The sequence below is a fragment of the Fimicolochytrium jonesii genome, assembly GCF_025526975.1.
Source record: "Fimicolochytrium jonesii strain JEL569 chromosome Unknown EV422scaffold_18, whole genome shotgun sequence".
Lineage (NCBI taxonomy): Eukaryota > Fungi > Chytridiomycota > Chytridiomycetes > Spizellomycetales > Powellomycetaceae > Fimicolochytrium > Fimicolochytrium jonesii.
The window spans coordinates 533,887-560,832 of NW_026515685.1; the positions used below are offsets into that span (position 1 = coordinate 533,887).

The 26,946-nt window shown below is 56.0% G+C and overlaps 10 protein-coding genes across 10 annotated transcripts; 5 read left to right on the forward strand and 5 right to left on the reverse strand.

The window, feature by feature from the left end:
* Positions 1–960: 960 nt before the first annotated feature.
* Positions 961–2,476, forward strand: EV422DRAFT_535714 (HisG-domain-containing protein). The gene has a single exon (XM_053070772.1). The coding sequence runs from the start codon at positions 1,133–1,135 to the stop codon at positions 2,165–2,167; it is 1,035 nt and encodes a 344-aa protein (XP_052924157.1). The 5' UTR covers positions 961–1,132; the 3' UTR covers positions 2,168–2,476.
* Positions 2,477–2,834: 358 nt separating this feature from the next.
* EV422DRAFT_535715 (ribosomal protein L10e/L16) lies at positions 2,835–4,323 on the forward strand. Its single transcript, XM_053070773.1, has 4 exons — positions 2,835–2,993; positions 3,205–3,298; positions 3,587–3,833; positions 3,921–4,323. The coding sequence occupies exons 2-4, from the start codon at positions 3,217–3,219 to the stop codon at positions 4,246–4,248; spliced, it is 657 nt and encodes a 218-aa protein (XP_052924158.1). The 5' UTR covers positions 2,835–2,993; positions 3,205–3,216; the 3' UTR covers positions 4,249–4,323.
* An 865-nt stretch (positions 4,324–5,188) lies between these two features.
* On the forward strand, positions 5,189–7,805 carry EV422DRAFT_123028 (uncharacterized protein). Its single transcript, XM_053064683.1, has 3 exons — positions 5,189–6,014; positions 6,092–6,896; positions 6,971–7,805. The coding sequence occupies exons 1-3, from the start codon at positions 5,316–5,318 to the stop codon at positions 7,441–7,443; spliced, it is 1,977 nt and encodes a 658-aa protein (XP_052924159.1). The 5' UTR covers positions 5,189–5,315; the 3' UTR covers positions 7,444–7,805.
* Positions 7,806–9,122: 1,317 nt separating this feature from the next.
* On the reverse strand, positions 9,123–12,623 carry EV422DRAFT_498169 (uncharacterized protein; the record flags this gene model as incomplete). Its single annotated transcript, XM_053067996.1, has 5 exons — positions 9,123–9,410; positions 9,638–10,511; positions 10,560–11,357; positions 11,761–12,240; positions 12,466–12,623. 5 exons carry the CDS (start codon positions 12,621–12,623, stop codon positions 9,123–9,125), a joined length of 2,598 nt encoding a protein of 865 aa, XP_052924160.1.
* A 1,411-nt stretch (positions 12,624–14,034) lies between these two features.
* EV422DRAFT_569131 (uncharacterized protein) lies at positions 14,035–15,040 on the forward strand (the record flags this gene model as incomplete). Its single annotated transcript, XM_053072731.1, has 5 exons — positions 14,035–14,040; positions 14,116–14,338; positions 14,421–14,654; positions 14,737–14,787; positions 14,901–15,040. The coding sequence occupies 5 exons, from the start codon at positions 14,035–14,037 to the stop codon at positions 15,038–15,040; spliced, it is 654 nt and encodes a 217-aa protein (XP_052924161.1).
* A 230-nt stretch (positions 15,041–15,270) lies between these two features.
* EV422DRAFT_535727 (guanine nucleotide binding protein, alpha subunit) lies at positions 15,271–17,278 on the reverse strand. Its single transcript, XM_053070774.1, has 2 exons — positions 16,860–17,278; positions 15,271–16,577 (listed from the first exon to the last, which is right to left on the reverse strand). Exons 1-2 carry the CDS (start codon positions 16,975–16,977, stop codon positions 15,634–15,636), a joined length of 1,062 nt encoding a protein of 353 aa, XP_052924162.1. The 5' UTR covers positions 16,978–17,278; the 3' UTR covers positions 15,271–15,633.
* A 264-nt stretch (positions 17,279–17,542) lies between these two features.
* EV422DRAFT_535730 (uncharacterized protein) lies at positions 17,543–19,006 on the forward strand. The gene is made up of 3 exons (XM_053070775.1): positions 17,543–17,996; positions 18,247–18,455; positions 18,534–19,006. Exons 1-3 carry the CDS (start codon positions 17,892–17,894, stop codon positions 18,859–18,861), a joined length of 642 nt encoding a protein of 213 aa, XP_052924163.1. The 5' UTR covers positions 17,543–17,891; the 3' UTR covers positions 18,862–19,006.
* Positions 19,007–19,307: 301 nt separating this feature from the next.
* EV422DRAFT_498113 (t-SNARE) lies at positions 19,308–20,402 on the reverse strand (the record flags this gene model as incomplete). The annotated part of the gene is made up of 3 exons (XM_053067989.1): positions 19,308–19,634; positions 19,774–20,052; positions 20,127–20,402. 3 exons carry the CDS (start codon positions 20,400–20,402, stop codon positions 19,308–19,310), a joined length of 882 nt encoding a protein of 293 aa, XP_052924164.1.
* Positions 20,403–22,117: 1,715 nt separating this feature from the next.
* On the reverse strand, positions 22,118–25,221 carry EV422DRAFT_123217 (uncharacterized protein). Its single transcript, XM_053064684.1, has 2 exons — positions 24,432–25,221; positions 22,118–24,343 (listed from the first exon to the last, which is right to left on the reverse strand). Exons 1-2 carry the CDS (start codon positions 24,965–24,967, stop codon positions 22,156–22,158), a joined length of 2,724 nt encoding a protein of 907 aa, XP_052924165.1. The 5' UTR covers positions 24,968–25,221; the 3' UTR covers positions 22,118–22,155.
* On the reverse strand, positions 25,173–26,787 carry EV422DRAFT_559026 (peptidase C65 Otubain-domain-containing protein). The gene is made up of 4 exons (XM_053071931.1): positions 26,347–26,787; positions 25,883–26,284; positions 25,723–25,801; positions 25,173–25,653 (listed from the first exon to the last, which is right to left on the reverse strand). Exons 1-4 carry the CDS (start codon positions 26,650–26,652, stop codon positions 25,433–25,435), a joined length of 1,008 nt encoding a protein of 335 aa, XP_052924166.1. The 5' UTR covers positions 26,653–26,787; the 3' UTR covers positions 25,173–25,432.
* Positions 26,788–26,946: the final 159 nt, after the last annotated feature.

Sequence of the window (26,946 nt, forward strand, 5' to 3'; positions counted from 1 at the left end):
CTGATGCCGCGTCCCCCCTGCCCTGCCAACCACATCGCGAAGGTTGGCAATCGATGTCGTTCGAGTCTAACGGCCTATTCGCACTGGAAAGAAGTCCTCCGACCCTCTGGATAGATGCATAAGGGGCTACAGGTTGAATATTGGGGATGGTTTCCGTCTTTTTTCTTAACAGGATGTGGTGGATGAATCCAAGCCACCCTGTCACTAAATCACAACTTACTGATCAAGGTACTTGCATCCGATACTGCATTACCGACTGTTTCTTCGACTCGACCTTACATGCGTTTCACATAAGTCGCAAATCGCTACCCCCCTCAAAACCAATCATCCACCCATCGTACATGACAAACTTGAGCACAGCAGCAGCCTGTTCGGGCATCAGTCTCTCTCGCGTGACGGCATTGCTTTTGCGGGAGGCTGATTTGCCGCGTTGCTTTTGGGTGCCATCGTTATGCTCGCAGTGTTTCCAAGTTACCGGTGTTGTTTGCGCCCGCGGATCGTTAGACGAATTGGGCGGTTCTAGTGTGAGTGGGCGGTGGTGAAAGCGATTGGTGCGTGGCGTACGGTGTGAGAAGATGACTGTAGGTTGGGGGTCTGGTGAAACCTTTGCTGCAAGATTGAAAGCGCAAAGTCGGGTTGCGACTTGCAAGCCGACAATGCAGCGGAGAGACAAGCGAGGAGTGCGGCGGAATACCGGCGGAATGAGCTGTGCAGGAGGCCAGATGGAGTGGAGTCCGGCTTGATGGGAGATTTCAAGGAGAGACAGCTTTTTGCTACCCGACTGCACAGTAACATGTCCGCCCCCTTTTCGCGTTCCCGATCCACTGGTAACTTGCCCAACATGAGAACACGCCCAAGTCTGAGGAGAGGTTGAGTCATTGTCCATGAGTCATCGAAATAACGCGGAGGTGTGACAAGTCGATCGGCCAGTCGCATCTCCAACAGTTACTCCGACGACGACGACGACAACGACAAGCCCTCGCCGAGAGACGTCGGTTGCCTACATAAGAACGGATACACTACCGCCGTTCTCTCGCCCGTCCACCACAGCAACGCACAGCACGCAGAGGTCATTCCCCACTGGAACGATCACCATCCTTTCACCTTATCACCCTGCAATCACTTCACCAAAATGGATGTATCCGACCTAACCGACCGCCTCCTTCTCGCCATCCCAAAGAAGGGCCGGTTAAACGAACACTGCCTGACTCTCCTCAAAGGCGCCGATATCCAGTTCCACCGCCGCAACCGTCTGGACATTGCCCTCTCTACCAACCTACCCCTCGCTATCGTGTTCCTGCCAGCTGCTGACATTGCGACGTATGTGGGCCGCGGGAATGTAGACTTGGGCATCACGGGCGAGGATGTGATTGCAGAAGCTGTCGCTGAGGATGTGGAGGCGGGTGCGAGTAAGGATGAGGCGAAGGTTACAGTTCTGACGAAGCTAGGGTTTGGGAAATGCAAGTTGTGTGTGCAGGTGCCCGTGGCGAGCGGGTTCAAAACGGCCAAGGACCTGGTGGGCAAGCGGATCGTGACGAGTTTCGGAAACGTCTCAAGAAGTTTTTTTGATGCGCTGGAGGCCGGAGCGTCGGAAGAGGAAGCCGCTCGGGCGCTCATTGCGTTCTTTTCCACGACATCATCTTCCGCACCGGGGGGAACAGCCACCGCCATCTCCACATCATCGACCACCACAATCCACCACGCCAGCGGCTCCGTCGAAGCCGCCTGCGCCCTCGGTCTCGCCGACGGCATCGTCGACCTCGTCGAGTCTGGCGAAACCATGCGCGAAGCCCGTCTCCACGCCATATCCACCCTCCTTACCTCCGAAGCCGTGCTCATTGCCAACAGCGCAAAATACCGCTCTACCAACCCCGCATCCGCGCACCTAGCCTTAATCGACACCCTCCGCCGCCGCATCGAGGGCGTCGTCTCTGCCCAGAAGTACCTGCTGTGCAACTATAACATTCACCGCGAGAAGGTCAAAGAGGCGATCAAGATTACCCCGGGGAGGAAGGCGGCGACTGTGAGTCCGTTGGAGGATAGCGAGTGGGTGGCGGTGAGCGCGATGGTGCTCAAGAGTGAGGCGGCGAGTGTTATGGATAGGTTGGAGGCGGTGGGCGCTTCGGATGTGTTGGTGTTTCAGATTCATAATTCGAGGGTTGTTTGATGGATGGGGCGATGTTTGAGCGAGGTCCGGCGTATGGATCGCGTTTGGGCTTGCCGTCGGCGCTGGGTGCGACTGAGCGAGGGATGCGATACAGCGGTCGGATGGAAGGCGTAGAAGACTGTTCCGAGGATAGAGTGCCGTAGCGAGTGGTCCGATGGCGTTATAGTTAAAGGTCCTTCAGCTTTATTTGAGATAGCGGTATCGTCAGCAGTCGCTAGCGTCGCATGTACAATCCCCCTCGTCCTTCATTCTGTTTATTTGCAAGAATGGTATCACTCACAGACTAGCGCGCAGTGGAAAGGTTGGCCGTTACTCGAAGTAGTCCTGTGTGCGGGATTTTTTCAATGCGTGCCCCAGTTAGAGTGGCGCTCTGTGTTCTCCAGAAGAGGGATTATACGCTCGAATCTTCCATTTGCAGTGCACATGTATCGATAAACTAGCACGTCTGGATATTCCATGCACACCGTCTGTGCTCTTGACACTGCATCGCAAGCTGGGGCTCGGGGAAAGGGCGATTTCAAAATGACGGTACCTGCAACATCGATCGACAGCACCCGCAAGTAACACAACGTCGCACGGATGAGTAATGTCCCGCTCACGTGACTGCAGCTTTTCTTCCCTGCCCTCCTCCCTCGTCATCTTTCCACACGCAAACACCCTCGGTAAACAGAGGGGGGCGCTGACTTCCCCCGATTACTAACACGCCGCGACTGGCCCACTGCCTCCCCTGCCCCCGGGCGCCCGCGATAGCCGCTCCCAACCTTTCCCACCTTTTTCCCACCACCGAAGGTCATATTTCCCTTGTTCATCCCTCACAGGACCATAGGTAAGAGGGGATTAGTAATACGTGGATAGTGGGCGAGTAGTCCCGGAAGGAGGACCGCTGTTGAGAGTAATTTTAGTAAGAGGGGGGACATATATAAGGGAGAGGCATTGCCTTGGCGGCAGTTGCCCACTTCAGCATCGACCATTTTTGGGAAATTACCGAAGCACACCCTAGTGCACCATACCAATTTTGTTCTATTGCACTCTTTTAGGAAGACACAAAAATGGGTCGCCGTCCCGCTCGTTGCTACCGTTACCAGAAGAACAAGCCGTACCCCAAGTCGCGGTTCTGTCGTGCGGTCCCTGGTGAGTATCAGGAAGGGAGATAGGAGAGGAGTAGGGAGGAGACGGAGAGGAAGTGAGCAGCATGGAGATGGAGGTGGTTGGGGAGATGTGGAGGTGGTGGAATGCAACACTGAGAATCATGGAGTCCGGTTGATGGAGGGAATTGCAAAATCTCCGCTGCATGGGGGCAAAGCGACACTTCGAGGAGGGTGTCGGGGCTTGCGAACGAGAGGGGCGGTGCGAAGGAGATGTTGTGACGACTTGGAACACACAACTGACCGGCGTAACGCACTTTCCTCCCCACCCCAGACCCGAAGATCCGCATCTTCGACTTGGGTCGTAAGAAGGCTGGCGTCGACGAGTTCCCCTGCACGGTCCACCTCCTTTCCGATGAGTACGAGCAGATCTCCTCCGAGGCGCTTGAGGCTGCCCGTATCACGGCCAACAAGTACATTGTGAAGATGTCTGGAAAGGACTCGTTCCACATGCGTGTGCGTGTCCACCCTTTCCACGTCATTCGTATCAACAAAATGTTGTCTTGCGCTGGTGCCGATAGGTATGTTTAAATACTTTGGAGCTAGGGGCAGACTGCGACCAGAAGGATGGCCATACTCATTCATTTTCGCTTTCTCTACCACCACAGGTTGCAACAGGGTATGCGTGGCGCTTTCGGCAAGCCCCAAGGCACCGTCGCCCGTGTCGACATTGGCCAAGTGCTCATGTCCGTGCGCACCAAGGACGCCAACAAGGCCGTGGTCTCGGAAGCTCTGCGCCGTGCCAAGTACAAGTTCCCTGGACGCCAGCGTATCCTCGTGTCCAACAAGTGGGGCTTCACCAAGCTGACCCGCGAGCAGTACGTTGAGGCCCGCCAGGCTGGAAACCTCCAGCCTGATGGGTGCTATGTCAAGTACCTTGCGCCTAAGGGACCCTTGAGCGCTTACTTTAGGCGTCAGGAGAAGCTTGCTGCGTAAAAAGGAGGGGGTGTTTGAAGAACTTCTTTTTTTTTGTGTAGAAAAATATGACGAATGAATGTGACTTGCCTACGACCTTTGGCCAGGGAAGATGGCGGAGAGTGAATCAACGGGCGTCATCGGACTTTGAGCGTAAAGAAGGCGCATGGTTACGTTTTCCGAGATTTCCAACCTGTCCAGATCCACATTGGAGGAATGTTTTGATGATGTACAGTATGTACCGTTGCGGGAAAAGGAAGGGCGGACGGGCGACGGGAGAGGCGGGAAGTGGGAGTTGGACGCAAATTGGCCTGGAGTGACGTTGTGACGGTGGTGGGGGCGCGTCTGTTGGCCTTCCCAAAAAAGGACGATGATTCATCCAACCCACCCTCAACAGCATCGATTAAAAGCACTCGAATAAATCCACCTTCCAGAGCTGTCCGAGGCCACTCCCTGGGAACTTTCCGCATTGGCCATCTTATCACGATCAGGCAGACCCAGGCGGCGGTTATCCTCCTTCCGTTTTGTGCATACTCTCCCGCTGCTATCACACCTGAGACTGCTTTGATTCTCCCCACCGGTAAGCCACGCCTCCCCATCTTCCGCAATTTCCCGTCTTATGTGGAGATGCACCCACTCAATTACCCGCCCCTTTTTGCTGATCACCTCCGCACCCTCCATCCACTGTCAGTGAATAGGCCTTGGGAATAACAACACCGACGTCCTGAAGTGAAGGAACGGAGAGGGATTACTTGGAGAGGCAACGCATTCAACCGACATCACGGCGCCTTGGTGAATCGAGGCGCATCCAGCGAGGCAAAACAGCCGACTCATATCACCAGCAGATACACACTCCTATCGGGGTTACGGGATACGCACAGCAGCGTGCGTTCTCCGCTTGACGGACTCAACATTCGACTGGAGTGCTAGTAGGGGAGGGTACAGCGGCCAACAGAGGAATATATAGCTTGGCGAGGAATGGGCAACGCTTCTACGAAGAGACGGGATGAGGAAGGGGCTACTGCGGCGGCGGCGGCGGCGGTTGTGGAGGTGAAGATTGATTATGGGGTGAGTTTTCGGTGCTTTAAATGGGGTGTGTTGGGAGGAGTGATGCGAAGCAGGGCTTGCATCGACGGGTGGTTATGTGTTTGGAACGTCGGCCTTTTGGTGCCGGCGGTCCAACAGATTGTGATATTCATGTTTTGTCTTCTCGCATCCAGCAAGTCGTGCCCTTCGCAGAAGCGGTCTACGCGAGCGCCCCGCAGGACTGGGACCACCAAGTCGTCAAACGGCTAATCACAGAACGGCGGCTTGCACCCTTCTACAAAGGTCTTAGCGACGCAGAGGAGGCGGAGAAACTCACAGCGGAGGCAGAAGCCGCCGCTTCAAAACAATCAGCAACAGCGTCATCATCATCCATAGCAGCAAACAATCCTCAAATGCGAAGCCCGGTATCGTCTCCCACCGGCACACCCATCCGCGAAGACCCACCAACTCTCATCCGCTCCGCCTCACGCGCAACAGCCATCAACAAGCGGACGAGCATGAGCGCCGCGGACCTATCGAAGGATTCGTGGGGGAGGAGGATCAGTCATGAGCGGCAGGGATCGATTTCGAGTTTTAGTTTGAAGGGGAAGCGGTCGGCATCGTTGCCGAATCAGCTTGTACAGCAGCAGCAGTACTTACAGCAGCAGCAGCAGCAGCAGCAGCAGCAGCAAGAGGAGGTGTCCCTGATTCCGTTGGAGGGGCTGTATAAGTGGGCTGTTGAGTGTCCTATTTGTTTCCTGGTAAATATCGTTAGTCATGTGCATGAAGGACGCCACCAGGTCAATATGAATGGCTAATCGCCCTATTTTCTTCATAGTATTACCCGTCAAACATAAACTACTCTCGGTGCTGCGACCAGCCCATCTGCACTGAATGCTTCGTCCAAATCAAACGCTCAGAATCAACCCTCGAACCCGCCGCATGCCCCTTCTGCGTCGAAACCAATTTCGGAATCCTCTACTACACCCCCGGCTCGCCTGAGCATGAGAAAAAGCTTCTCGAAGCGCATCCAGACGACCATGCCGCGATCGTCGCATCCGGCCACGGCGCGCGGATGGACTACCTAGCCGCCCGCCGCGCCTCTGCAATCTCCACCGCGTCAGGAATCCCAGGGGATGGAACATCATCCTCAACAACCGACAAACGCGAATCAACGGGCGACCTCACTACCACCGGGAGCCCGACCTCCGAAACCGGCCCGTCAGACTTCCTGGTCCCGCCCACAACAGCCCCGGCACCCTTCAAACGCCGCGCCAGCGTCTCGCATAAATCCGCACTGGTCGTTACCTCCGACGAGCTCCGACCCGATTGGCTGCGGAAACAGCAACAACTCGCCCTCGTGCGCGCCGCGAACCAGCGTAGACATACCATCTCATCCCTCGGCTCCAATGGCGGCACGCGGAGGGTCCGGCATTTGTTTTTGGAGAATGATCGGGATTTGGCGAGCGCGGCGGCGGCGGCGGCGGGGTTGGTGGAGAGCATGACGGGGTCTGAGGGTGGTGGGGCTGCATCGGCAACGGCGGGGGATAGTGCGGCGAATGGGAGGGCGAGGGGCGCGAGAGGGGATAGTTCGAGGCGACGGGCGAGGACCAATGCGGATATGGGGTTTAATTACATCGAAGGTAAACCACGACTTTGCGGTTTCCCGCACTCGTGAGTGTGTTTAACTGATTGAGCTGGTCCCGCGACTTTGCAGCGATGAGGAACATGGGCGCAGACCTCGAGGAATTGATGCTCATGGAGGCCATCCGCCGGTCATTGGCGGAATCGGAAGCGAATGCGGCGGAAGCGACTAACACGAGCGGTACCTCCGCTGAGAACAATACCAATGCAGCAGCGCCGATCGCGGAGTCGACTACGGCTGCGGCTGCTGTCCCGCCCTTGACGGCTGTTACGCCACCGCCAGTAGATTCGTCCGATACGCCGGTTGTGTCGACGTCGGCTGTCGACACCATTACCGCACCTGCACCCGCCGTCGTTGGGGAAACAGCAACACCCGACCCAACATCATCATCCATCACCATTACCACAACGAACCCGGACACCGCCCCGACTCCACCCACACCCGCGGCCATGCAGACGGACCCTGTGTTGACGATAGCGCCGGATACGAATACACACACTACCACTACCACCAACAACGTAGATTCAACCACCACCTCATTGTGAAACCTCATCTTTTTGCGTCTTCGGAGTGGGTGTGTGTGCAGAATCCAAGACAACCGGCAGTACCGCTCCGAATACAGCCCCGATTGCTCTCGCGTTCACCTAAGCGCCACCTCAAACCATACCCACCCCGACAAGTGCACGCTATACCCTCGCCTCCGAAACGCTGGTTTCTTACGTAGCCGCGAAAGCAACTTCCCGCGACCGCTCTGCTCGGGTCTAGGTCACTCTACCTCCCCCTCATGACGAAGTATCCTTCCGAGCACGGGAGAGGGATTGGGAAACGCAGGGTCGCTCACATCTGTGTCATTTTGGCGGACTTGCGTGAATCGGGGTGTCATAGACCTCGACGGGAGGGGAGTTGGGTGGATCAATCATCGGCTGAAGGGGGGAACGGAGTGTAGTGTAGATGTGCACGCAGCGGAACGATATGTGTATGTCGCGGTTTTGCCATCTCACGGCTGGCCTTTCTCTCTGTATGAGAGACACTTATTTCTGGAAAAGGCGGTTTTGTTGTAATTCCTGTTTCACCCCCCCTTTTTCTTTTGTTCACCCGCTTTTGTTGCTCGGTTCTTTTTTGCATTTCCGCTTTGTCCAATTTTTTTTTTATGAGTGGGCATAATTGTTGTTCTTTTTCAGGAAATGTTGACAGAGGTTGTGGGTTCTACGAGTAGTCCTTTTTTCCCAATCGGAGCATGTGCCGTCGAACCTGAAGGTTTGACGCGAAATGCACGCAGTCCCCATCGATCTCGGCAGCGACGACTCGGCTCTCTCCCGCATTCTGTTCGAATATGCAGTACAACACCGACATCCCCGAGGACAAAAAGCCACATTCTCCCTGTACATGTACAGTCTGTTGCCATAAAGCAGGTCGCACCCGGCCGTGCGCAGTCGGCCCCAGCGGTTGTTGCCTAGCACAGTGACAGATCTAGTTTAGATTAGGGGTCCTAATACCATGAATAAGGATGATGGGTGCAATGATCAGCGGGCGAGGACACTAACTTACTTTCGGGGGCGACCTGCTTTATGGCAACAGACTGTACACAGTATTGGATAAAACATTCGGTGGATCGAATCACGAGATGCAGCCGTTCAAAAAACGCGTTATGGAGAAAGGCAACGACGAACGCGTAAGCAGCGACGCGTTTCTCGCAGAAACCAAGGCCCGCCCCGAAATCTCTTTGTCCGCGGAGAGATTCAAGATCGTTTCCGAACGAGACATAGTTTCTGTTGCATCGTACAGTACAGTGAACGGTAATCTGATCTTCACCCGAAACATATACATTTCTTGTGAATCCGTCCTACAAACTATCATACGACAGGAGGGATGACCAAAACCGTCAGCACATGGGGACGCGGGGGTTCTGCCATACGCCGCTTCCTATATCCCCACTGGGATGGCCCGACCTTGAAATGCTACGCAAAGCTATCCAAAGCGCATAAGTTCGTGGATTTGCGCAGGCGAGTCGCCACGTAGGGTAGATGCTTCCCAACGCCCTTGAAAGAGCTGCGATAACGGGGGAAACTTCCGGCCGTGGCTGGAGACTGCTCACAATCCCACCCCGCTCAGGTTCATTCGTGTCTTCTCGTTCTTGCGGGCGCGCCGAAGAGGCTGGACGACTCCGGCGAAGTTGCACTCCAGGCCTGCTCAACGCGACTCGCGTCGTAAACCGGTCGCTGATTCACAGCTCCCGACACCGACAGGCGCAATTCGACACGGGACAAACGGCATGCCCCTCAAACCACTGCAGCATATGCAACGCGTGCCCGCCATGGCGACAGGTCTGGCACCACGTGAACCACAGCTCAAAGCCCAGGTCCTTGTTCTCCGCGGTCAGATCGGTGTCCGGTTCGTTCGCTTTGCCGCCGCGACGGCCGAAATAGCGCAGTGTGTCGGCGGGCGTGCCAAGGTGGAGAAGGCAGAGGGCGCATCGGGGGAGCGGTTTGCGGCAGGTGGGGCAGGCTGTCATCTGTAAGGAGAGCAAGAGGTCAGACGAGCGACGGCAGAAAATGAAGGAGAGAGATGGGGCCAGGTGACACGCCTCTCCCAAGCTCGAAACAGAAGAGAACAAAGACACACACGAACCTTAGCCCGACTCGCCGCGCCCCCACCTCCACCCGGACCAGCCCCGACTGCCGCACCCGGATTCCCCACCGCACCCGCCGCAGCACTCGGGATCGAAATCCCCTTCTTAACCCCATGACTCGCCATCTGTCCCCCCGCGGCCGTGGCAGCCGTTACCGCACCCCCGTCCCCAGCAGCCGCCTTAGCAAGCGGGGCGTTGCAGAAGGTGCATCGAACGTATATCTGCGGCGTCAAGTCCGCGTGTGGCGGCGGTGCTGCTGCTTCCGATGCAGTAGCAGCCCCGCCGCCCACCCTCTGTCGATTCCGGTTTCTGTGCCGGGCGATATCGAATCGTGCTCGGGTGTGATACAACTGCCACCGGTCCAGCAACGCGCGGTAATACTCCGACCACTCATCCACGCGCAGGTCCAGAACGCGCGACGATGCAGCCGCCGAAGCCGAGGCCGCTGTTGTTGTCCCCGGTGTATGCAAAAGCAACAACGCCGCAGTCTGCACATCCCCACAATGGTTGATATACGTCTCCAGCAACGTCATCCCCGTAGGCGTAACCAAGCCCGTCAGCAGCAACCCCTTGACGTCGCCAGCGGAGGTCATTTCCGCCGTCATGTCGTTGATGGTTTCGACGAGCTCCTCGTCGCTCAAGAAGCGTAGTGCGATGCCTACCCGGTCCCTTAGCGACAGCCCTCGTTCTTGGAGCACGATGCGCCAGTTGCCGTTGGAGGCGATGAGGGCGAAGATGGCGCGCAGGTAGGGATCTTTGAGGTCTGAGCTGAGCGATCTGCAGAGGTCTTCCCATGTTGACGATGAGGAGGATGTGCCAGCGCCGTTGGAGCGCGAGGCGGAATATCCGGCGATTGCTGTTGCTACCAGTTTCAGGCGTTCGTCTTTCGCAGACTTCAGAACCTCCAACGCAAGGCCCAAACTCGACCCATGAAATAAAGCCCACCCCGCGGCCTTCTCATGCTCCCCACCCGCCTGCAACTTCCTCAACGCAGCGTCCAGCGTGTCATGCGAATGGAGATCCCGTTCCAACCCCGCCTCGTCCTCGCGTTCATCCCGATCTGCTGGCGGGAAGTGAAAACTCCAACCACACATCAGCAGGGCGAGGTCGCGGTAAGGGCTCGTGTACGTTTTCAAGGGGAAGATGGGTTCCGGCCCCCGCACGGAACTGCTGCCGCTGCCGGTCGGGGAGGGGCGGGTGCCGTCGTCATGATGAACGACTTTCCGACTCGAGGTGGACAAAAGCATGTCCTGCACAACGGTCTGCACGCCCTGCCCGGCATACTCGACGTGTCCGATGCGGAACCTGCCGAGAGCTATATGTTTCGCCAACTGGTGGATCCACGTCCAGACGTCCTCGAGGTCCGTGTCGGCACACCGTTCGAAGAGCTTGGCATTGGCGAGGGCGTCGAATGCGTAGCCTTGTACGGCGCGCGTGCGCATGATGACCGCGATGTCGTCTCTGGGGAGGTCGTTGCGGCGGGCGATACCGAGGCGGGACAGTGGTTGGGTCGACTTTGAGGCCTTGACGTCGTTGTTGGTTAGAGGCGCGACGTGCACGGTCGGTCGGATGGGGTCCGCGTCCGCGGTGGTGAGAGTTGCGGTGTTGGGGAGTTGTAGTCTGCCTTTGGTGGCTGACATGGTGGGCGCGAGAACAGTGACGCACGGGCCGGCCGTGATTGCGAGGGAGCCTAGCGGGCAGAAAGACATTCGATACGTGGGTGGGAGACGGACGATGCTGAGGATGCGGTCCTTGTCGAGACAGGCGGTGATCAGGTGATGTGAGAAATCGTCGGAGAGGGACATTGGAATCCATGCAAAGGTTGGGAAACTGATGGTTCCCTGCTTTGCGGAAAATTCGACTGCACACAGAAAAGGACGAGGGCTCAGATTCTGCTCGGCCCTCGCTCGAGATCACAGTTTTCTTACCTTTGCGCACCCTCCATAACATCGGCCCTGTGATCGCCGTTTCCTCGGCGCCCTTACTATCATCCTGCTGCCCAGCCCATTCCAAAGGCGTAGCAGATGTCCCCCCTATTGCTCCAGGAGTAGCTCCTGGTACGCCAGCGTGCGGGCCACTAGAACCACTCCCCATCACAGAAGAAGGCGTGAGCCCCTCGCCCATCGCTGGAGGCGTAGCACCCGCGCCTTCCGAAGCCCCTCCACCAGCCGCACCCTGTCCAGCGTTCTTGGAAGCCGTCCGTCCACTAGTATGCGTGCTCAATGTAGGGAACCTGTCGTCTTTTCCCCCTCCCGCCCCTCCCTCTTGTGTATCCCATACTCTCAACGTCGTGCTTTCCTTCCCAGCAGCAGCCAAGCACCCCGCCCGTTGCGGGGACCACGCGACGTGACTGATCCCGTATCGAAACTCAGAGTTGATGGTGAGCGCGGGTTCCGATGCTTTTCGGATGTCCCACACGCGAACGATTGCGTCTTCCGCAAAGGAAGCAAGGCGGTTGCCGTTGAACGGGTCCGCGACGATACCGAGGACGGCTTTTGTGGGAATGACCATGCTGGCGGTGCTTTGGGTGACTCGCATATCGTATGATCGGATCCATTTGAGGCCCATTCCTGCTACCAAGAGGGGCGAGGATTGATAGAGCCATCCTGCGGACGAGATGCCCTCGGAGGAGCCAAACTGCGCGACGGGAACGGGCCGGTTTTGCGATGCTGGGGCACTCCCCGCGGCAGATTTGTCGGCAAACGTGGATACGCTCCGTCGCAGGTCGATGAGGCCGTCTAGTTCCGTCCCCGTCGTCGTCGATACAATCGATGCGGGTCCTTTGACAACAAAGTCCGAGGTTACATAGGGTTGCGGAGCAGCGAACGCCGTGCTAGTGCTCGCCTCTGGCCCGGTCTGACCCCCAGAGCCGGTCGAAAATGATCCGTGGCGAGAGTGCCCTGCACTCATATTAACGGCGGCTCCTCCTTGAGCATACCCTGTCCGTGCCGACGTTTCCGTATCCCATACGACCAGTCCGGCATCGTTTCGGACCTTTTCGAATCCGACCGCCAGCAGTTTGGGATCCGTAGGGCAAAAGATGACGACGTTGCATGCGCGTGTATGTCGTGGCATGTACTCTCCTAGGATCTGCATCCCGGCTGGCTGCTGGGAATTGACCGAGCTGAAGTAACTGTTTGTCCCAGAGACGAAATCGGGGCCGGCGAAGCTCGAGTTCCCAGAGGCTAGCGGCGCACGGAACGTCTGTGATCCTGATCTTTTGACGAAGTTGAGACTAGGGAGACGGGTGAGCACGGTTCGGCCGGTGTTGTAGCCTATGGCGACCATGTCGGAGTACTCGCTGTGTGGAGACCAGTCAAAGCACTTTTGTTTGTCAAAGTTGGAAAGTGGGTATATGATTGATTTCTCGCTCCATTGAGCTTGAAAGCGAAAGAAGCACACAGATCTGCGTGTACCTTCATATGCCCCATGTCGGGATTGACCCCAATCATATGAATGCTCCGGTCCTCCAGAGTCTCCAGAGGGTCCACCTAGAAGCGTTTGAAGGGAAGCCGGCTGTCATAAGACTTGCGCGGTGTCCACGCCTTTCCCCGAGTCCGAGTGCTTTTTTTACACACCTGCTCGGACGAGGTGGAAGACCACTCATAGAGCCGCAAATCACCTCCGCCCACCAAAAACAAGCGCTGCCCCTCGTGCGGCGACCATACGATCCTGCCAAGATGGTGTTCAGTTCTTGAACATGGGCACCACTGGAGATCACCCAATACTAAAGCGTACCTGCGAGAGCGGTGACCAACCGAGCCACTCATGGTTGCTATCTGCCCTCTCTTGCCCTCTCTTTCGTCTCCTCCTTCTCTGCTGTGTTACAGTGTAATAAGCGTCCGCCTGCTGGGGTTGTTGTCCTCTCCAGAGTCCCCGACAGCCTCGAAGGGAAGCGAGCGCACGCGTGACGCTGGTTCTGGAAGGCGCCCCACCGCCCACGCCCTTCTGTTTCCTGCTCGTTCCCACCCTGCTTGCCGACGCTCAACAACGAACACTCCCATAACGCCGTAGAACAAAAAGCGCTTACTCCAGCACTCAATGGTCCGCGGTATGTACCCTAGCCCATTATATGTACACTACGTAAACCCCCACTTGTAAATCGTCAGTACCGCTGTTGCACCCTTCCCATCTTGGAACACCACCCACACCTTGATAACGGCGGCGGCATCGGCGGCCTAGCTCTCGCCCAAGGCCTCAAACGCAACGGCATCTCCTTCACCTGCTACGAACGCGATGTGACCCCAACGGACCGCTTGCAAGGTTATCGCCTCTCTGACCAAGGATCCCAGTGCTGGAGGGACTTACGACCCGGAGCAAAACGTAGAGGATGTGCGTGGAGGGATTGCGCTTCGTACTCCCCTTCCTGATAATGTTTATCAGCCTCTGAAATCCCCATGCGAGTTTTCGGCAGCATCGGTGGCCAGGAAGGCTGGTTTTTCGGTGATATAAGCGCAGGATCTGGCGGAGATTATAAGGGCGGGAACGGGATGTGCTGCCGACCGACATGGGCGTCGGAAGACTATCCTTGCGCACCGCCCTCTGAAGCGGCCTAAAAGTCGGGAAGGAGATCATTCTCAACAAAAAGTTCGTCCGATACGAGATAGACGACGCATATGAACGTCCCGTCGGCGAAGATGACACCGACGCCCTCGGCTCCCTCCTCATCGCAGCCGACGGCGCCAACTCCCCCATCCGCCGCCAATTCTTCCCTACCGACCAAGCCCAACGCCGCAGCACAGGGGTATTCGGCTTCGCCGCCAAAGTTCCCTTAAACCCCACAACCTCACCCGTCATCGACTCCAACCTTGGTAATCGACGGCACTGGCCGTTCCATGTTTCTCGCCCTCTTCCATCTCCCATCCGACCAGGAACGTCCCGACGGACCCTTAGCGACATCCGAACACCGCTCCTACTTCATCGTCTCCTTCGGCGCCCTCGCCGCCTCCGAGTACGCCGACGAGCAACCCACGACCTGGGATCCCGCCCGCGCCTGGGCGGAAGTCACGAAACACGTCGCGGACTGGCACCCACATCTCAAGACCCTCGTTGCCAACGCGGATCTTCGTACAGTGCACGGATGGGATATTCAGTCCTCCGAAAAGCCGACGTGGGGAAACGGGGCGAGTAACATTCCCCGGCAACGCGATACACAGCATAACTGGAGCTTACCGAGGCGATTGTTGCGCTGCATCACGGACATTCGCAGACTTACACCCCCTTCTCGCGTCGCAGGTCCAAGGCGTCAAAGTCGTCAAGGGTGAGGTCAAACGCGTCGCCGTCCCCACAAAGTCTGGGAGTTTTCGAGCAGCAAAGCACTCCGACCGTCAGCAGACGCACATATGCCCTGTTTCTCTCACCCACACTGTACAGCTCCCCTCCTCATCCCGCTCACCATGGTCCGCGCGATCGCAACTGGCAGATCCAGCCGTGTGGTGGGAAGAACGAGGCCCGGGGTGGAGGATGGCGTGCAGTGGGCTTTGGGGCAGTTTCGTGGTGTTAGGGCGGCGTGAAGTTCGGGAGGGGATGGGCTTTTTGTGGGAGACATATACAGTATACAGGGGCGTGTGGGATGACCTTGTGGTGGTGACGGCACTGATGCAAAGGAGACGGGACGGGAGGGGAGAGGATGTGTAGGATACGGCATCGCACCGTATAACCTCACTGATCTACCGATGGATGCTGGGGATTGTCAGCGACTTGTACATTATAGGCACCATCGTCACAAACGAACGAACGTATTCCATTGATCGAATTGAGAAGGGAACCGTAACGGGGGGTATACACGACCATATTTGCGCGCAGGGAGATGAACCCACTAGTTACAATTTTGTTGCGTGGATGGGTAGGCAGTCAGAGTGGGGTGGGTAAGGGATGGCACATATTACAAAGGGGAGGACACGCCGTTTGACACAGGTACCCAGACAGACACAGATAGGCAGGTTGATACAGACAGGATGGGGGACGGGAGATGGGTGAGAGTACGCCAGGGAGGGAGTAGCGGAGTTCAGTGGGGTTCATACGCCGTAAGGTGATGCCAGCCAGGGCGAGGTTCAGGAAAGTGTGCGGTGGTGGCGTTCAGTCGATCCATTTCGGAGGCCACATCCTACAACAGCCCGCAATCCCTCAGATTGGTCTGAATGATGATATCGTTCACAGCAGCCATGACAAACTTAATCTGTGACGTATCAGTCGCGCAAGTGAAATGACAATAGATCTGCTTCTGATCGCTCTGATTCAACGAAACGAATCTGTTCATGATATACTCTGTCGCCGCCTCGTAGTCGTTGCCGCCGCGGTAGTCCGGGAAGTACTTTATCATGGGCGACCGGGGCAGTTTCTCTCTGAACAGGTCAATCTTGTTCAGGAAGAGGATGATGGACGTGCGGACGAACCAGCGGGAGTTGCAGATCGAGTCAAATAGCGTGAGGGCTTCTTGCATGCGGTTGACCGTCTCGTCTTCGATGAGGACTTGGTCGTATTCGGAGATGGCGACGAGGAAGACGATGGCGGTGACTTCTTCGAAGCAGTGGATCCATTTTTTCCGCTCCGAGCGCTGGCCGCCGACGTCAAACATACGGTAGGTCAGGTCGCCGATGTGGAAGGTGTTCTCGGTGATGCCGGTGGTTTTCACGCGAGATCGAAGCACGTCTTGGTCGGTAGGGACGTAGCCCGGCTCCGCGATCCGGTCGATGGCGTCGAAGTAGTACCGCGCGGAATCGTTCAGTTGGTATTCGCGTGACCGCATGAAACAGGCTTGGACACCTGCATCTGCCCATAGGTATTTGACGGCGGCGGCTACTTCGCTGGGTAGGAAGTCTGCTTCGATCTGGTGGGGGAGTTCCATGATGACGGATTTGTGTGTTTCATTGCGGGGGATCGATAGCGGGATGCCCATCAGCTGCATAGCATCGAGAATGACCCGCATAGACTGTATCGTGTTTGAGAATACAATCTCGCGGAAAGTCTCTCGCTCCTCTACGCTGTATCCATTATCGTGAATCAGCTTCATTTGCTTCAGGATCGTAGATTTGCCTGATTCACCAGCGCCTGTTTGGGGAAGAGAGGAAGCATTTTCAGCGAGGTGATCGGTGAGTGGGCGATGGAAGAAACGAGGGGATCGATAAAGCGACGGACGTATGGCGACGGTTCCACAATACCCTGCTCGGTCCAGCGAAAACCGACGGAGCCCATCCGTCTCGCTCGCCATCCCCAACAGCAATCTTCCGGGAGTTCTCTTTCCCACGACCCCCTATCCCCGATTCCCAAGGGTCCCACCGAACCCAACCGTGCCCACCTCTTCCTCCCTCCTCCCTCTTCCCATAAACTCACCAAGCAGTAGCATCTTGACCTCGTTCCTTAGCTTCACCTTCTCCTGCTTAAGCGCGTCCTCGATGGCATCATTCTTGCGCTTGTTCTCCTTCTCCTCTGCACTCATAAAACAACCCATAGCGGGCCAAAATATGCGTCTTTGGTGAACTGTCGAGTGGGGTTGGTGTTCGGTCGCAGCAGTTCCCTCGTCAGTTGTTGGGATTTTCCCACGGGCTGTGGATTGTCAGTTCGTGACTCCCGATGTGCTGGATGACGGTCGATGCCGCTACTTCGAATCACACGACGCAGGAAATATGGGAGAACGCCCTTCTCTGCGAGTGTTGAAATTGACGGCCTGCAGGTAGGAGATGATGGGCAAGGATACGGCGTGGGAAAAAGGAGGTTGCGTGAACATAGCCGTGCGGCCGTTTATGATTTGGACTCCTTTTTGGGGCTTTCTTGGGAGAGCGGGGATCCACTCTCCGCATCCCATCCCATCATTAGCACCGCGTTCTAATCATTCTTGGACCGTTTTGGTTCGATTTCATTAGGGCGTTTGATCTCAACCAGTGAGTGAATGCGCGTTGGTGGATGGGACGGTAGCGTGGCTTTCCCTCCTCGTCGTCTGAGTCGTCTCCGCCTTCCCGTGGAACGCTGGGCCAGTCATCGGTGATCCACTACGCGCCGTGTCACCGCTGAGATATTAAAATACAAGTCACGTGTGCGCCATGGATTTGATGCGAACGGTGTCGGGTCTATCCTGTCAATTCGGGAACGTCCCTCAAAAGCGAAACTTGACAATGGGAAACTGAAATCCGAAAACAGAAAGCACAGCGCAATCGGAAAACCATAGCTACTAGGGCGTACCGTATCGATATTTCCGCAACGCAGCACCTCTTCAGCACCCTCTCTCCGTCATATTGAGTTTTATCCCGGCTTATTTCGTGAGGAAACACAAAGCCCTGGAAGCGTTGAGCAAACCCCACTACCACCAACCACCGTACCCGATAAACACCCACGCACAGCACCGAAACCGACAGCAGACTCGCTAAGATGCAGAAAGCAAAAGTCAGGGGAGCCAACATGATGATGCGGCGCAGGCCACGTGTCCTGGAGCACGACAAAATCAGGACTTGGAAGATCTTTGAGGGTGATCAAGTGAGTGGTTCCGAATGGGACAGGGACCTCTGGAGGTGGTGGTGACGAAGGATGATAACTTCTTGGCTGTCGAGCGTCACCGAACCGAATCCGCTCTTTCCGTGGGATCGACGGCATTCATTGGTTTCATATGGAAAGTCCCCCCGGCCGAACTCTTCCGTCGCGAGCCGAGCGAGCAGCATAGCATTTCATCAATGATCCCAACACTGCCCACTGACATCCCATATCTAACCATCGATTCACTCCTCAGGTCAAAATCGCAACCGGAAAATACGCAGACGTCGGCAAAACCGGCACAGTCACGCAGGTCCTAAAGGACATTAACTCGGTAATCATTGAAGAGCTGAATCAAAAGAAGAAACACATGCGTCCGAACGCCGAGCAGCCAAAGGGAAGCGTGGTCTTTAAATCCACGCCGGTTAAATACTCTCATTTGCAATTGGTGGATCCGCAGGACGGGTAAGCCTCCCGTTCCTTTCGCTTAGCACACCCCACATCCCCCCAACGATACATTAACCCTCGTTTGTTTGCTTATAGCACCGCCATCCCCCTCCGCGACCTCAAACTAATAACCCCCCTCCCCGCCCGTCTCCACAACAACCCCACCACGAAACAGCTCTCAAAGCAACGGCTGCACATCCAACGGCCCACGGAAGAAGGCGCCGAACCCATCAAGAGGCTCATCAGCATCCCGGAGCCCAACGACCGGTTCGCTAACCGCCCGAAAGGCGTGTTGGATACGCCAAGGACTGTGGTGGAAACGGTGACGTTTACGCCGGTGTTGGGGGTGAGCCCGTTTCCAAATGCGTTTTTGAATGAGTTGGAGAGGATGAGGAGGAAGAATAGGGAGAGCATGGCTTGTTAGGGGAATATGGGGGTGGTGGAGGGGTGGCCTGCGCACTCTATATGCGGATGGGCACTCTGGGCTGTTGTATCATATCGTAGACATAGTGATATTTATTTGCAATAGGAGCTCGCAATACACAACGAGGACTCCCTTTCATCCGGCACATTTTCCTGTTCACGATTCTGACTTTTCACATTTTCATGCTCATATTTCGACAAATTTACAAAGAAGGAAACCAAAATGAGGAAAGTCTGTCCTGTGTATGCTATGGGATTCGAGTCTGTCCGTACCGTACCATGGATGGAATGCGACGGCGTGTGGTGATCTGTGGTGGTGTAGCAGAAAGGAATGCGCTTGAGGAGTGTATGGTGCGTTTGGGACGTGCGGTGCGGCGGGTGGGGGACCAAGGGTGGTGTGGTGGAATATGGCGGGAATGCAGGCGAGCGTCGGAGGGTTTCACTTTTTCATGCCTGTTTCGATACGACAAGGGGGGAAGGAACGAATGGAGTGAGTAAAATGCACCCAACCAAATCAAAACCAACATCCGTTCCCTCCCAATACTCACTGAAATAAACAGCCAACGCAATCGCAACCCCCAACATCAACAAACAACAAATAATAATCATCATCTTCTTCCGCGCCTTCTTCTGCAGCTTGATCGCTTTCGACAGCGCTTGGTTGCCCTGCTCGGTGTATTCCACCGCGTTGCCGACGTTGGTCTCAATATTGTTCAGGAGCTCGCCTTGTGCGCTGACGAGGACCGCCATGTCCATGAAGAGTTGTTGGAGTTCCTGGGGGGAAGGGGGGGGGGGGAAGGGGGGGGGGGAGGTAGGGGTGTCAATACAGCACAACACAGAGCAGAAGCACAATACGAACGCATCAACGCATCCCCCACAACCACATCCCCCCCCGCTTTTCCACGCAACTCACAATAATACTCTGCTCAATCCGCACAATATCCGCATGCCTGCTCTGAATATCCTGCAACGCCCTGCGCGCCTCACCCCTCTGTCCCGAATTCATAATCTGTTGCGCAAACACGGGCCCTTGCTCGCCGTCCATCATCTGCTTGATCTCCTCGGTGGTGGCCTGCGGCTTGACGATGAGGAACTGCCGTTGCATCCGTTGTTTGTACTTGTCTTGGTATTTTGTTTGGATGGATTGGTAGTCTTGCATTACGTCGAGGAATTTTTTGGTTATGCTTTGATGCTGAATATCGAGAGCGAAGGGTGTGAGGGGTTGTGAATGCAACGGAGGGTAACGGAGACAGAGATGCAACACACCTGGGTGATCCGAATCCTCGCATCCCCCTCCTGCCCCGGCTGCTTCGTCAACGCCCTATTCTCCGTATCTATCCCCTTCAACTTGGTGCGTATCGCCGCACTCGCTTTATTCGTCCGATCCATCAGCCGGTCCAGCTCCTTATGGTTCGCGTTCACCTCCTCCTCGCTGATACTATTCAAGCTCTTCTGATGCAGGGCCTCGATGTCCTCGATATGCCGCTTCAGCGCCGCGATCTGGTCTTTGATGGTGGAGAGGTCGCTGAAGAAGGCTTTCATGGCTGGGGATTCGCCGCCGTCGTCCCCACCGAGTCCGGCTTCGAGGTCACCGGCATTGTGGAAGGCGTTACCGGTTTTGTCCTTTTTGTCGCTGGACTTTTTCTCCTTTTTGGGCTCTTTGGATTCTTTGAAGCCTTCTTTGTCATCCTTTTCTTTTGTGTTTGCGCCGCGGCTGGGTTTCTCTTCCGTCTCGGCGCGGGACCGGCTGTTGTTGTTGTTGTTTGGCGGCGGCGGTGGGGCGTCACCTCCTCCGGCCGGCTGCGGAGAGAGATAGATGGATGAGCCATGGGTGAGAGAGCTTCATCTCAACGATTTTTACCTTCAGATCAGCCATGCGATCCCTCATCGTGATCTAGTCTCACGTTGGGGTCGTGCGGTTCCTGTGGGGTGCATTCTTCTTAGTGGTTGCAGACTGTCGCTGGACGATGCCATGCGTGCTGTTCGAGCCTGGGCCGCAATCCGTGCTCCGCAAGACGAGAGCACTCTTACCTTTTTCACGAAGTCTCCTCCCCTTCCCGAGTGCTGGTCGCCGTTGCCGGTGTGGTACCTCTGACTTCTTTGCGTGTGGGGGTTGGGTCGGTGAGTTCTCGTCGATTTTTAGGGACGAGAGTAAAATCTGTTGCCGTGCGTCTACGGTGAGGAGATCGATAATTGAGAATCGGAAAAGTGAAGGGCAGGGCTGAGCAAGAGACATACAGTTTGTGCAGCAATACGTTTGCGGAGCCAATATGGAACGATTCTGGTTCCCTTGGCGGTTTTCTCTCCAGTGGGTTCGGAGTTGATTCACGCGCGGTCCCTCCGCCATTTCGACAGCGCGCAAGCTCATTGCGCGAAGAATCCCCCTCTCGCCCATTTCCACTTTCCGCTCGTCGTTTTTCCCAGAAGCGTCTTGTACAAGTGAAAGGCATCACCGTACGAAAGCATGACCGTCGCAGCACCTCCTACGCCCGCAAATAAAGCACTGACCGCCGCCGTGGCGGCTTCCGGAAAATGATATTTAAGACCTCCTACTGTATACAACATACCAGAAGTAACGTCGCAGGTCCGTGTGCCATCGCGGGTGGGAATAGCGAAGTACGGTACACTACCCATCTAAGGACTAGTGGGTGGGAGGGTATGGGAAAAAATCACCACAACGGCACATCAGGTAACCAGGAAGGACGATTCCATTGAGGTCGATGACCGTTGTGTCGTGAATATTGAGGAATTAGGAAACGAAAGTTGGGGACAGCTTGAATGTCGCGGTCGAAGATGGGCGGAGAGTCAGGAGGTATCTTGCATGTTGGGACTCTCGAAGTCTCCAGAAGACACCGTTTGCTTTGTTTCGGAATCCTTTATCTGCGGTTACTGGCATAATCGAGGTGTTACTTCCCTACCCTCATCCAAACCCACATCCGATAGTATCTACGCATGCCGCACCCATCTTTTTTGATAAGCACAAAACTACTACATGCGAAGGGTATAAGTCATCCAGACGCCCATTATATATACATCCGTGCATTGGGCATTGCATATGTGTGTTCACATCGCAAGGGGTTGGTGCATACGGCCAAACGCAGGTTGGGTCTTACTTCACATGCAGCCGTACAGCTGCAAATGTTCTATCCAAAAACCGTTAACAAAAACCCCGGAAAAGGGCTGGTGGTGGGATGGGGGGATGGGATGAAGGGTGGGTGAATATGACCACGCCTATCGCCGTTGCGTTACGACCTATATGATGCGTTGTCGTGAGATCTGGCCAACGCCTTATCGCCTATCGTCTACGACCCCTCCGCACATTCCTCGGCGCCGGCGCCGGCGGTGGTATCGCAGGTCCGTCATCAATAACAATCGGTTGCGCTGCATCCCGTGGTGCTGCGGGTTGGTAGGGTGGCGGTGGATTCCGCGGTAACGGCTCGTCATCGTCGATGACGACGGGGTTGGCTGCTCTCCCGAATGCGGCAGCGTTGGGCCTCGGGACAGCTCCAGCGATCCGAATCGCAGCGCGCGGGGGTGGCGGAACAAACCGGGTAAGAGGATTCTGCCGTGGTGGTGGTTGCGCCGCGCCAACACCAGCAGCAGCAGCCTGCGCAGGCTGCGCCTGGGCCGCCTGAAGCTGTGCAACGCGGGCTTCCCGTGCAATGCGTGCTTGTCGGCCAGCTGCAACTGGTTGAGCATGAGCACGCAATTCGTTGGCTCTGGCCTGCTCTAGCTGTTGCAGTTGATGTTGGTTTTGGTGTTCCCGTAATCGTTGTTGCGCGGCTTCGAGTTCCCGTTGCTGGTTTACTAACGCCTGTCGCCGCGCTGCAAGCTGTTGAAGATGCAGCTCTACCTCTTGTTGGGCTTGCGCTGGTGCGCGCGGTAGTTGTGCTTGCACCGCGGGAACAGCTCCACCTGCGTTCCCCGGAGCAGCACCCCTCGGTCCATCAATCAACCTCCTCAACGCCTCAATCTGCCTCTCCAAAACCTCCAAACGCACTGCCCCAGCGCGTGGCTGTGCAGCTTCCGCGGCCGCACCATCACCAGCAGCGGCCCCAGCTCTATGTGCTAGTCGAGCGCGTAAGCCGCGTGCTTGCCGGTCGAGTTCTGCGAGACGTTCTGTTTGGGCGCGGTGGAGTATGCCTTGACGAGCTGGTGGGAGTCGTGCTATTTGTTGTGGTTGTGCTGGATATTGAAATTGTGGTCGAGGACGCGCCTCCGGATAAGCGCGCAGCCGGGCATCAGGAGCATCCCAAGCCCCTTGCAGTTGTGGTGCATCCGCGCCGATGGCGGCAGCCCCTGGAAACACATGTCCAAAGCGTGCATGGAGTGCCTGCATCTGCCGCTGCAGAACCTCATTCAGCCCGGCAAGGGCACCCGCAGCGGCAGGACCCCTTCCAGGCCCGACGGCAGGTTTCGCCTCCAGGCCAATCTCCAAACTCTTCACATCCTCCCCCTGTACCACCTCCCCATGCACAGTCCTCGCCTCCTTCAACGCCTTCTTCACATCCTCCACATTCCGTTTATTCGTATCATCCCACAGCACACACGTATTGGCCTTATTCCCCCGCGGGTTCATCGTCTTGTCCAGGAAATGATCATAGCCTTTGACCGGTTGCCGGCAGATATAGCACATCTGCTGGCCGCAGGAACAGGTCATTTTGTTGCAGCCTTCCTCTTTGTAGAACTTGTTTTTGCATTTGGGGCATTCGCGGAGGAGGGCTTGTGTCATTGCTTCTTCGATCGCGTGTTTGGCGTCTAAGACGTTTTCTTTTTGGGCTTCCTCGCAGGATAGGGGAATGTGGTTTTTCCGTCGGCATTTGCGGCAGGAGACGATCATGCAGGTGGTGTTGGCGCAGTGGAAGAGCTTGTCAACGTCCGGGTGCGTGGTCAGGATCGCGCCGAAAGGGCAGAACGGGCAGGATTCGAAGCCGGATAACTGCGCCATCTCGACCTCTTTTTCTTGACAGAGGCGGAGGTAGCCTTCGTACACCTTTTCCGGCAAGAATTCCTGTATGGAGGCCTGCGAGAAGCCGTAAACGCATCCGTGGGAAGAGAGGCATTTGAACTCGGTTTTGCGGAGGCCGATGACGTTCTCGGCTGCGCGGCGGGCGCATTCGGAGCAGAAGAGATGACCGTCTTCGCATTGGACCATTTTGGAGAAGGGATAGTCCGAATAGCAGCACCCGCATTCCATCTCCGCTTCTTGAAGTTCGGCTTTTAGCGTCCCGTCTGCGATCCATGTCAGTAGCGTCGCGCGTTCCACTTCGAACCCTTCGTCTCGGCGTTGACGGCCGTTGCGCCCTGTGTCTTTGCCCTTGTTGCGCCCGCGCATCAACGGTGTGTACGGGAGTTTGTCACCGGAATCGCGCAGGTCGGCGAGCTTTTTGAAAGTGGGAATGTATTGATTGTTGTGCTGGGCCATGCATTGTTTGATGTAACATGCGGGCACGACAGGGTAGTCGATTTGCAATTGCTTGTAGCTGAGTGATGAAAGTAAAACTCAACTTCAAAGCCGTCCCTTATCACACGCTCAGCATAACAAATTAAAGGGAGAAACCCAGAACTCACCATGAATCCTGATACATCGCATTCATGCCCCACTCAACAACCTCCAAATAATTCCTCTTCGCAACCCTCTTCGTCGGCCTGTCCCCATCTTCTCCCTCCTCCCGCCCCCTCTTCCCCGCGCCCGGACTCCGCACCCCCGTCTCCCTTCTCCTATACGTTCCATTCGACGCAAACAACTGCTCTATCACCTCTTGCACGGCGTGATGCCCGCCGCCGTGCGATTGTAGGAGCTCGGAAATATGATCTGGATGGGCGTCGGGGAACATTTCGGTGAGGAGTTCTTCGGGCGTCTGTTCTGGGATGGTGAACGAGGTGGACGGTCCCGGTGCTGCTAATGGCGGTGCCAGGGCGTTATTCCGACAGGTCGCTGAAGAAGACCCAGCGTTTGGTGGGGACGAGGAGACCTCCACCAGTAAGCGGGACGCATCCTCCCATTCTTCGGCATCAAAGACCGGGTGGTTGCCTGTTAGGTCTATTGTATAGGAGGGTGAGCGCGGGAGGTCGAGTGCTGTGGTTGCTGGTGCGGTTGTTTCCATTTGAATTGTGGAATGCTTTGCGCCTTTGAACAGGGGTGGTGGGAAACTCTTTCTAGAGGTGAAGGAAAGGAGCAGAAGTTGGGGACTCCGCCCAGGCACAAGAGTATGAAAGAGCCAGCCGTCCCGTCCTGTCCTCGCCTCGCCGTGCCGTGCCGTATACCGTTAGCTGTCGTCAGAACATGCACTGCACTTTCGTTGAGAAAGGCCAAAGTTGGTTCTCCACGCGGAGGGCACGGAGGTCAAAATGCAAGCGCATCTTCCTCGTCACGCGTATCGGACAGGATGATGAGGCCGAGAAGATAGATGCCACACAACACAAAGGGATGTTCACTTTCCTTCCTCCTATGCATGACGGAACCCACTCCCGTTTCATTTCTTCAAGTGGTTTGCCCTTACTCCCATCCATCTCCCAAAGTTATACAACACCGCCCTATGTACAACATCCTCACAGTTCCCTTACCACCCCTACTCCCTCGGATAAAGCACATCATAATGGCCCGGCCGATATAGCAACACCACCTCCTTCTTTCCCTCCTGCACGTCCAACGGCTCCAACGGTTCTATCTCATGGTAATTGACAGTCCCTGACGAATCGGTAAGCGTCGGGTCAAGGTTGGCGATGCGGACGGTGACGCCTAGGGCGGTGGCGATGGCTACTATGTGGGGTTGGTCGGCTTCGATGTTCACTTTGGGGGGGAATGGGGGTGGTTAGCAGAGCGTGAAGGGGAGGAGAGAGCAGAGGGATGGGCACTCACTAGGCTCAACTTGAGAGGAGATGAAGAGGTCGAGGGAGGGGTAGCTGTCTAGGATGAAGGCTTCGAAGAGGTCTCGGTTCTAGCAACGGTGCGATGTGTGATGAGAAAATTTTCCCATCGCTTCTTCCCATGCCGCACCCCACACCGCACCATAACCCACCTTCTTCAAAACAGCAGCAGTGACCAATCTCAAATAACACACAATCGTATCACTCACATACTCCGTCCGCATCTTCTCCAACAACGTTTCCCCACCCTCCCCACCCTCCGTCTGTCCTCCCTCTTCCCCCACCGGCCTTAACACCCCCTCAAAAACCTCCCAAAAATCCTCCAGCAACCCCACATCATACCCGACCTCGCCCAGCACGCCCCTTGTCCCCTCCGCCCGCTTCACAACAGCCTTCGCCCAGGGTGTGTCGGAATGTTGATGTAAGAGCTCGCAGAGACGGAAGGAGAAAGCCCGGTAGAAGCAGTTACCGTCGCGTTTTGCGGTGCGGATGCCTGTGCTGGTTGAGGAGAGGTTGTGGGCTTTGGAGAGGAAGACTGGGGAGAGGGCGTATTCCTACATGAATAGACATACATTAGTATCTGATGGGGAATGGACAAGGGAATTTCGGGACGTACGGCTAATAATCCATCAAACCCTGTCACATCGCCAATGAGAGGTGTATCCCCGACCTCGGCGGCTTTGATTGCTTTTTCGTATTGAAGGATCTCTTCGTCTGTGGGGCGGTCGTAGGCTGGTGGTGGTGCGTTTGCTGAGGAGGAAAGATGCGTTGGTAGTTGAGGATGGGTTAGCGGATGCGGATGGGATGGATTCGTCGGTTGGTGGCATTTTGACGGTCCGGAGTGGGTGGGAGCGCTGTCTGCTGGATTTGATGTGGGTGAGAATTGAGGTGGATGTTCTCTAGATGCAGAGGTCGATGTCATGGGTTGCTGGGAGTGATCTTGGAAGTTGGTCTCGAGGGGCCTTGTTGACGCGTGAAGAAGCCTCGGCCATTCGAACCTACTCCCCTATTCCCTCCGCCCCTTATCTGCGCTCAACCCCTCTGATCCAAGAACCCCTTCCCCCCACCACAATCAAGGATCAAGGTTGTATTATATACAAACACAGCATCGAGAAAAGGCGAAAAGAAAATCGAAAGGGAACTGGGCGGAAAGAAACCGGGGTGAAGAAAACTGACAAATGTGAAACCTTCAAACGGGAACGAAACCGGGAGATTA